The following is a 9,782-nucleotide window of genomic DNA, read 5'->3' as shown; positions in this document are numbered from 1 at the left end:
AATGAATGTCAAAGTTATTTTTCTTCAATACCAAACTGAGAAGAATTGTCTTTACTTTTCTTTGCTTCTGTAAGAGTGTAGACTACCAACCAACAAATCTTCTTTTATTATTTCTTGTACTTCTAAGTAGTTCTTCTGCACTAGCTGACAACAAACACGTCGTTTATTTTTTATGCCTTCAAGTGCTTCTTGGCCTACCAGCTAACAAAAATCGTCTTTTATTTTTTATGGTCACAGCGGTAAACCATAATCTCTTCGTGGGAAAATTGTAACATAAAGTTCCCGGATCTGTTTGTCTGCATGTAGTGACCGAAAAAGAAACACTCCTCGAAACGTCTATTCAAAAAGTGTATTTCTGTAAAATTAGCCCGCGGCTATCGAAAATGGGACGCAACACCGTACGCCTCTAAAACTTGTCACTACAGAACAGATTACTTGGATAAAAGACGGAGAATTTGTCCAGCTAGCAAGCACCAAATAAACCAGTTAAATGTGCGACCGACTTCCAACAAACAACTTCCAGAATGAATCAGAAAAATTTGTGATAACTCAAAGGCACGTCAGCAGTTAGTGTGACGCAATAATGAAAGACAATTATGAAGTCATTTAAACATTTGTTCCAGAGGCTGATGCAATATTTCATGTTTAAACAGGTTTCAAACCGAAACAGGTTTCAAACTGAAACAGGTTTAAACAGGTTTGACACGATTCTATGAACGATGGTGCAATTTTGGCACATTTTCTAGCAACTTCCATGACGTAATATTCAGTAGACTTGAACGGTTTTTATATGACGTTTGATTAGGTGAACAATTGTCTGGAACAAATAGTACCGGTATAAACCGAGTCAGTAATCTCAACTGTGTCACATGTAAATTGTGAACCACACAAGAATTAGATTCAGTTAGGGAATTAGGGATGGTAGAAGTAGGGGATTGCTCACTCAAAAAGAAGGTGAACAACTGGAGGGTCATAGGGTTATGACAAAATTTGGTGCAACTACAGCTTGAAGTTTGCCGCCATATGTCGCATAACCAGGTGCACCGTATGTGATCTGGCTGCGTGTGCACAAAGTGTGTATTGCCAAAATAAATGTATGAAAATATGTGATATCATGCTTATGTAATGCTATACTAGTCATAATAATGTAGCAATAGATTTCACGCTACAATGGTAACCGTAGTTAACCTCACACTGCTGTAGCAAGTTCTGTCGATGTTCTAGCATCCTAAACCTCGCGCAAAATATAGCATTTCATTTGTTAAAAATAATTTACGTAAAAGCAAACAAAACTTTTTGCAATTCTTCCAATTTTTAAATTTCGCAGTGACCCTCCAGCTGTCCATATCGCAAGAAAAATCAATAAAGCGAGTCATCCCGTTATTCCACTGTCCTTAGATTCAGTCAACAGCACATCTTGAAAACAAGACCGTTATAAACATGCAAAATGTGTTTATTGGCAACAGTGTAATTAAACAACAAACCAATCAAGCGTAACAATGAAACCACTGTCGTTTAGTCGCTCTGTCAAATTTCATGTTGAGTGGTTGTAAGCTAAATAGTCAGAAAGATTTTTATTTGTAATTTTCTTATGCTGGCTGATTTACTACTGTAGGCTAGTTGACATTATTACTTAATTTAATTTTAAAGAAACTTGAATGAGATCATATGAGAATGAGATCATGTGCTGCTGCGGAACCATCTAAGACGGGCATGTGCAACCTTTTTTATTGGCTTGCCAAATGTGAAATTTAAATAATATCATGAATCAATGAGATATTTATAATATGTGATGGCTAGTAGATTGCATGGTATTTACTGTCAGTATTAGCCTATGCTAAGTACCATGCATGTCGTATAGAACAACATGGCAGGTTGCACATGTCTGGTCTAAGAGAAAAATATATTGGTCATGTCATAGGCAAAGGCGAAGCTACACACAATCACCATGGTGAATTATATTATATATGTAATTACTGATTATGGAGGTCAGTTTTCCATTTTGCTTCAACAAAAAGAGCTGGTAATGACAGTTTTATAGATTCCATCCATGTTATGAAAATACAGAGTTTACAATGGCAGAGTTTTTTGCAACTTTCAGACAACAAATCTATTTTATATGGCCTCATTGGTCTTCACCTTTCAAAATTTTTATCCCCAGCCACATTTTCAGCTACCTCTTTTACTCTTGCTCAATAACGATGAAAGCGTTGAAGGACAATTTAGATGAATTGTTTTTCGTATATTATATCGGAATGGCCCGTTTCGGTGAGTCCGATTCGGTGAGTCCGATCCCTTAACGGGGGATTTTTTCAATTTTTTTTTTTAATTATTGGGTACTGTAGCCTAATTATCATTGCCGTTTTAGGGTTAGAGGTTAGGAACTCACCGAATCAGACTCACCGAATCGGACTCACCGAATCGGACTCACCGAATAGTAGCAGACCCTATTATATGGTCAGAAGAATTATTTTTAATGGCACAATTCAAAAAGATTCTGTAGAGTTTGTGGCAGCTATGCAATATGCATCAATACAAAAATGCTGTTGGAAAAACTCCTTAACAAGATATTATGCTCTTATTATGCCAAAGTCTTATTATCTTGTCTCTCCTGTCGCATTTTGAACACTGTTGTGGAAAGAGTTTCAGTGAAATATTCTGCGTAAGGACAAAATATAGAAATAAAATGTCACTAAAAATGCTATTGCTAAGAATCTAAGATCTGTATTACTCTCATGCTTAGAGATATGTGTTGTCGCTAATTTGTTGTAACAAAGGACAAGTTTATTTTGGTATAATCCATGATTGTGAATGTTGAAATCATACTATTTGTGTTTTGTTCTTGAAATTATTTTGTCTGCGTTGTTAAATGTCTCTTGTGTATGGCACAGCATTGGGCTTGCAGAAATGTTACCGCATGATGTGCACACTGTGCAGGTCATCTCATCTTGGTACCATATTGCAAAACTGTAAGTGATATTGAACTACCAAACTTCAACATCAGACACAAGAAATGCAGATGCATGTTTCCAGTCATTAGGATTGAAACTTCCTGCCTTCCGATCAAGCCTGGAAAGACCTGCTTGATGAGGGTTGAAATCATGTTCTTTTGTGGGTGGCAGCCTATGCATTCTGAAATTTCAGTTTAATTCTTTTAACTGCGTCTTCAAGTCGTAGATTGAATACAGTTTCCTGTTTTCAATATTTTGTTGATTTTTGGAAATAATGTCTTTCAAATTTGGCTTAAAATTTTCCTAACATATCAGCTCTGATGGGTAGTTACTAGTTATGAGTACCTTCTAATTTAAATGATCATAGAAGACAGGGCACCTTAGACCTAATTCGGTATACTAATCCCAATGGTTAGATCGACTCATTTTATCAGCTTATTTAACTATTTCATTAATTTCAGACTAAATATATATCGTAGTAGTTATCTATCATTAAAATACACTTGAGATATGATTTTAACCAAGAAGCAAGCTGTTGCATGAAGTGGAAAAGATGTTGCAATGGAGATATGGAAGTGCAATTTTAGATGCTTTGTTTGTAGTTATGTTTTCATTCTGTGTTTAAATTCTTTCGTCCTGGCTGAAAATCACACTCAGGATCCAAGTCTAAAGATATACTCTCCACTCATTCCTTGCTATTTACTGTGAGTATTAACATTTTGTTGAAACATGATATCTCAGAATGCATAATTTGCTGTTATTTACTGAATGAAATTATCTTTGTTGAACTTTGATGAGTTTCTTTGAAAGCACTCAGTTAATGATGATTATATAAAAGTTAAAAGGTTTCTGATAAAGTTGTTACTGTTCATATTTTTATATCCCGTCATATGACAGACTTTTGTCAGCGGTGAGTGGAAATCGTTGTGAGTATGGTTAGATATGAGTGTTTATGGAATCTGTATACAAACTTACTTGTTGTTGGGAATATTATATATCATTCTTATTGAATGAGGACAACAAGACTTAAACAATCAAGGTTTTATTTGCCAGATAATTAAATTGCTGACAATCTTCTCTGCACATGTTTTTTAGACCACGAGAGTTTGTTGTATGCAATCAGCCAACATTTGAAGACGAAACAAACACCAATTCCACAGACTTCCAATGTCCTGCTACTGTAAGAATCTTTCAGTTTTGTTGACTATGCTGTCTTTTGTATAACATAATTGCTTTGTTAGATGCGGTGTAAGCTTCATTAGAGTGAAGCTTCTTTTGCTGACTAAATATTTTACAAGGCTGTCTTTTTTAATTTTTAACTCTTGTTCTATATTTCAGTCACGAACAGTTACTAGATACAGCGCTGTACTGCACGTAGCTGTTTTATGCACAGTTGTTGATGAAACCATTGAGTGTTCTGGAAACAGATCATTTGAAAAAGAAAACTTTCCTTGTGTGAGGTCAGTTCCATTTATAGTTAGGCTGGCTTGAATAAAATAAAAGTGACATATAATTTTATAAAATAAACCTTAAAAATGATTTCAATATTGTCAATTTTGTTTAAATGTTGATTGTTATGACAATTTCTAATGACTATATTTTATTTTCTAACTGTTATTTGATAGGCGTTGATCGATTAATTGATCTTTGTCACTTGTAAGTTTGTTGAATCGGTTATATTAGGGTGAAAAATTAATGCCGTTTTTTTTTCAGGTACACTGGGCACTGCTTTGTGACGGTTTTACTCCAGTCTGTTTTCCTCGGCTGCTTGGGAATCGATCGTTTCAGTCTCGGCTATTGTGGCGAGGGAGTGGGAAAACTATTGACACTTGGTGGCGTAGGTTTTTGGTGGATTGCTGACGTAATCATGCTACTCACGGGAAATTTAACGCCGTCTGATGGGAGCAATTGGTGCAATTTCTACTAAATTTGTTCACACCACCAGAAAAAAGAGATATGATTTCCCATAACTGCTTCTTATCCTGGACAATGTTAGGAGTTCATTTCATACTTTCCTATATTCAACTTCGTTAATTCATGTTGAAAGTAGCGCGGATATTTAGAACTCTTGGGTGTTTTGTTACGCCAATTAGACGACTATGTGCGCGACGTATTGCGTCTGATATTTAAGGCCATTTTTGACTGGTTACTCTAATTTTGCTTTCTTTGAAGGTAAAAGTTGGAGTTGTAGTGGTTTGCAGATGGCAATAGAATGGTCGGCGAGGTTTTCGGTGGTAAAACCACGTAAGATTGTGTGTTGAGAATCAACTGCTTTATGAGATGGACTTCATCCGGTATCGCTTCTTTTACTAGCTGGTGTACCAGTTTGTCTCTCCACAAACAATATTTATAAGTTCCTAAACGCAACAGCAACAAAAATACCCATTCTCCTGTTTTCTTTAGAACAGAATTCATGTTTGTTTCAAGGAAACTTTTATTTTATCCGATTGTCAGGTGTGACAAGACTTTTGAAGACTGTCGTTATTGAAAGTAAAGAGCCATAAACTCTTAGATGACTTTTTCTGGCGACTTACGTTATTTCTGTTTTCTGTTTCACTTATGCTCAGTGGTGAGATTTGGGCAGCTCGCAAACCGGCTTTATAACGACCGGAAGTACATAAGAACCTGCTTGTTCTCGACCTGGTTTGCTTGCACTGATGCGAACTGGCTAAATCTTACTTCTGCTTTTATTTAAGAAAAGCACAATCTGTCTTGCGAAGTGCTACTGTATTACGTTTCAGCAGTATTTTTCGAATTGCGTTTTGGTTTGGACTTGAACGCGGTTTTTCTAACTTTTGATCACCGGCTAAGTAGCCTACTGGTAGGCTACGAAATCTATTGTCTTGCTCTTTCGCTCATTCTTTTCAGAAGTTTAAAACAGTTTGTAATACCGGCACTGCGTTTTGCTTCACAATTATGATACATTTTTGGTATTTCCGTTGCAATATTTCTGTTTTTCAACGACTATTTGCGTTTCAATCAAATTAAAAGAAAACTCACCGATCGTGTTCAATGCTAAATATTCGTTATCGTCCATTCAAATTATGTGCGCAGCCTATGCATTTTAAAATTACCTCTATGCGATCATAGGCCGCCTAATGCAAAACAAATGCCATGTTGTAACTTGGGTCATCGTATGAGCATCTCGAGCCGAGGGTCTCTTTTTACCACCCCGATTTACGATGTTCCCGGTTAAAAGCAGCAACAAGTATCTTTTGTTGCTCAGTCATGGGAAAGTATGATCCGATTCTTTAAACGTTGCGTAGTCCACCAGACTTTACAGCGGACTTAAACTTTAAAACAGCCAGCTGGCCAGTATGACGCAATCACTATGTTTCAAATGTTAAAGTGGTTGTTATGGATGATTGCTACCATTGTTTTTTTATACAGTTTTGCATTATACAAGGTGTTTCATAAGTCTACGTCGCTTTTTCACTGTGAAGTAGACTTTTGTACAACCTTGTAAATACCTTTCCGCGTTTTTGTCTCAATGATTTAGCAACTGTGTTATCTGCCATTGAGACATATGTTTTATTTTTTGTTGCTTTGCCAGTTCCGTCTGTGCATTGAAAGTAAATATACTTTTGATTTAGTTTGAAATTTGTGACAATTGAGATCATCCCAGACAGCAAAATCCGTCATTTTCACATTGATTCAACGTCTGCAAACGTGAATATGATGGATTTTGCTGTCTGAGATGCAGCCTTGTAGGCTGAGCTAAAAGCGTTTGCAAACATTTATTGCCCTTAGATTTGAAGAATGGTAATGTTAGAAAATTCACCCAGGCTGGTAAAGGTGGTCCCATACTTGATTCAAGTGTCGGGTATGAGAAGATAAGGTTCTCATTATACTAAGTCTCCGGTATTAGGGAGAGTAGGGTGGCCAGTTCTTTTCTCTCGACCGCCTTTCATGCAGCAATTATGTCCACCCAATTAATTACACCCTAGGGCCTAGATGGTGGTGAGTGGTGTTTTCAACAACCAGCTGAAGCCGAGAGTCGAACCAGGTTTGCATGATTGGAAGCAAACGCCTTATCTGTGGCGTCATCCCATCGCTGGTAGCAGTTGAAATATTTTCAAGAGCCTAAAGATTCTACAGCTCGTGTCACCTGGAAAGACGTGGTAACATTTGATTTAGAAACTTTCAGCCAAACTGTTAGCAACAGTCGATAAAGTACAACAACATAATATAAGTAGTCCATTCACTGAATGATTTGACCCAGACAAAAATAATAATAGGCTAAGCTGAAACTTTCGATTGGTGATGTGGGGTCACCAAAAAAAGCCCCATGATTCCTCTTTGGGAGTAGTGAGTTTTGGCCATTTTTCCATAATGGCAGCAGCTCCCATGGGCCAAAAATTTTAAATCGTCTAAAATTGATCTTTGCTAAAATTATTAGTGTGAATTTTTTCTCCACATTGAAAGAGTGGGGCTTTAAACTCTTTCTGGTCCTAGTTTTAAGAGCGATCACTAAACATAGGTGGTCACAGCGGTAAACCATAATCTCTTCGTGGGAAAATTGTAACATAAGATTCCCGAATCCGTTCGTCTGTATGTATCGACCGAGAAAGAAACACTTCTTGAAACGTCTATTCAATAAGTGTATTCCTGTAAAATTAGCCCGCGGCTATCGAAATCGAGATGCAATGCCTTACACCTCTAAAAAACTGTCACTACGATACAGATTACTTGGATAAAAGACGGAGAATTTGTCCAGCTAGCAAGCACCAAATAAACCAGTTAAATGTGCGACCGACTTCCAACAAACAACTTCAAGAATGAATCAGAAAAATTTGTGATAACTCAAAGGCACGTCAGCAGTTAGCGCGACGCAACATTTCATGTTTAAACAGGTTTCAACTGAAACAGGTTTGACACAAGTCTTACGAACGATGGTGCAATTTTGGCTCATGTTTTAGGAATTTCCATGACGTAATATTCAGTAGACCTGAACGGTTTTTATATAACGTTTGACCAGGCGAACAACCGTCTGGAACATAGCGGCCCCTAGTCATGACAGTCTGACATGGCATAACTAAAAAAGAATTGACGACAATTGTGAGCCAATGAATAAAAACACATGATACACAAATTGTTTGAATCACTCACGTTTAAGTTAATACGCAAATACAAAGGGCATGCAAAGAATGAACAGCAATAAGAATAAACACGACGATACATGAAATTGGTACCATAGGTAGTAGGTACACGCAAAAAATGATGCTATATACAATGGTTGCGATAATAACCGACTGTTCTGGGCTCAGATAAGTGTCGGCCACCGCAGACAAAACCAGGCTCAAACCCTAACACTTAGGTGTTCTTTACGGGGGCGAGGCACGAAATATCCCTCAACACATAGTCTACTTTCACTTTCCCCGTACTCTCATCATAGTTGCAGACGGCAACTTTAGCTCTACGAACCACAGGCTTCCCTTTCCTAATTTGTGGAACTACCTCATGCACCCTCCCAAGTTGATACTTCCCACGTTTACCAATGTCCTGGAGAGAACCTACCACTACAAGTTGACCAGGCTCCAAATTCTCGGCCATTTTTTCCGGCCCTGAAGACCTGGCAAGTAAAAATCGATCCATTTACTCCAAAACTGCTGAGAAAGTGACAAATTGAACCGATAATCCCTTCTTAATTGGTCACGATCATGTGGTTGCCCAACAGCACAGTATGGGTCTAAGTATGAGGTCAAAAGTGAGGCAGGGGTGATGACAGTAAAATCCCTAGGGTCGTCACTCAAAGGTACCAAAGGGCGTTCGTTCACGATCCGAACGGCACTGCCAGAGTTTGCAAAATACCATCTCGGTAACAAAAAATCCTTAAGCAGGTCCAAAGAGCGAAGCCACGACTCCCACTCTTTAACAAAGCTATCAGGGACCTCGGTGACCCAATCAAACTTGTCTATCGCCAATTGCTGAAGTATAAGGCGTGCTTTTAGAAAAAATGGCGCTCCAAAGCCTAGCGGATCAAAATTTTGTCCAAGCTTACTGAGCATACTTCGGCGCGTGTGTTTAGCTAAGGGCTTTAAGGAACATGCGATACGCATCTCGTCAGACTCGGTTTGCCACACACAACCCAATGTCTTCGCTGATGGCAAAGTCATATTTTCAGTCTGAAAGTCAATGTCACGAATCAAAGGTGAAAGCATCTCATTATCCAAATTTGACAAGACAATCATAGCCTCCTTGTTAGCACTCCACTTACCAAGTTTAAACCCACGGCTATCAAACAAAGCAATTGATTCATGAGTGATTTGCTGAGCTTCCTCTAAGCTATCAGCCGAAAATATAAAATCATCCATGTAGGCTACATATTATTTGCAATATTGCAGTCGTGCAGAGAGTCAATTCACCAGCACTGCTGGGATTCTGCTCGATCATTTTCTTTATAGCCAAGCAAGCGATATACGGGCTACTCTTTATTCCCCAAGGGTGTACACAAAAACGAAATGGTACCATCCTACCATTTTCAAGGTCATCATCTTCAAACCACAATATACGAAACAAATCCCTTTGCGACTCAGGTAACTTTATTTGAAAGAAGCATTTAGTCACATCAGCCATGAGACCAAATCTACCACGCCGAAATCTAGCCAAGACATCTACCAGAGGGTTTAACAAGTCAGGACCCGAAAACATTACATCATTAACACAAGTTCCTCGAAATTCAGACTTGCCATCGTAAACAATGCGCTTTTTTAATTGTGACGTAACAAAGTATGGTAAATACCATTCAAATCCCTTGACATTTCCTGCTTCACCAGTACGTTCAATATAGCCATTTGATTTAAGATCTTTCATGGCGTCAGTAAGGAAATC

General features: G+C 38.0%; 1 protein-coding gene across 1 annotated transcript; it reads left to right on the top strand.

Moving 5' to 3' along the window:
- The first annotated feature begins 3,420 nt into the window (after nucleotides 1-3,420).
- On the top strand, nucleotides 3,421-6,543 carry LOC145786663 (TM2 domain-containing protein 2-like). Its single transcript, XM_082598369.1, has 4 exons — nucleotides 3,421-3,655; nucleotides 4,047-4,131; nucleotides 4,290-4,411; nucleotides 4,665-6,543. The coding sequence occupies exons 1-4, from the start codon at nucleotides 3,513-3,515 to the stop codon at nucleotides 4,876-4,878; spliced, it is 564 nt and encodes a 187-aa protein (XP_082454495.1). The 5' UTR covers nucleotides 3,421-3,512; the 3' UTR covers nucleotides 4,879-6,543.
- Nucleotides 6,544-9,782: the final 3,239 nt, after the last annotated feature.

Source organism: Aplidium turbinatum, chromosome 17, assembly GCF_918807975.1.
Source record: "Aplidium turbinatum chromosome 17, kaAplTurb1.1, whole genome shotgun sequence".
NCBI classification, from domain to species: Eukaryota; Metazoa; Chordata; class Ascidiacea; order Aplousobranchia; family Polyclinidae; genus Aplidium; species Aplidium turbinatum.
Note: the sequence above shows the minus strand (reverse complement) of the source record. Positions and strands in the feature narration are given on the sequence as shown.

Bases quoted from the DNA above. Each gene is read 5' to 3' on its own strand.
- LOC145786663 (XM_082598369.1), top strand. From the start codon at position 3,513: ATGGAGATATGGAAGTGCAATTTTAGATGCTTTGTTTGTAGTTATGTT. The intron at 4,132-4,289 runs GTAAGAATCTTT...TCTATATTTCAG, and splicing joins ACTTCCAATGTCCTGCTACT to TCACGAACAGTTACTAGATA. The intron at 4,412-4,664 runs GTCAGTTCCATT...TTTTTTTTTCAG, and splicing joins GAAAACTTTCCTTGTGTGAG to GTACACTGGGCACTGCTTTG.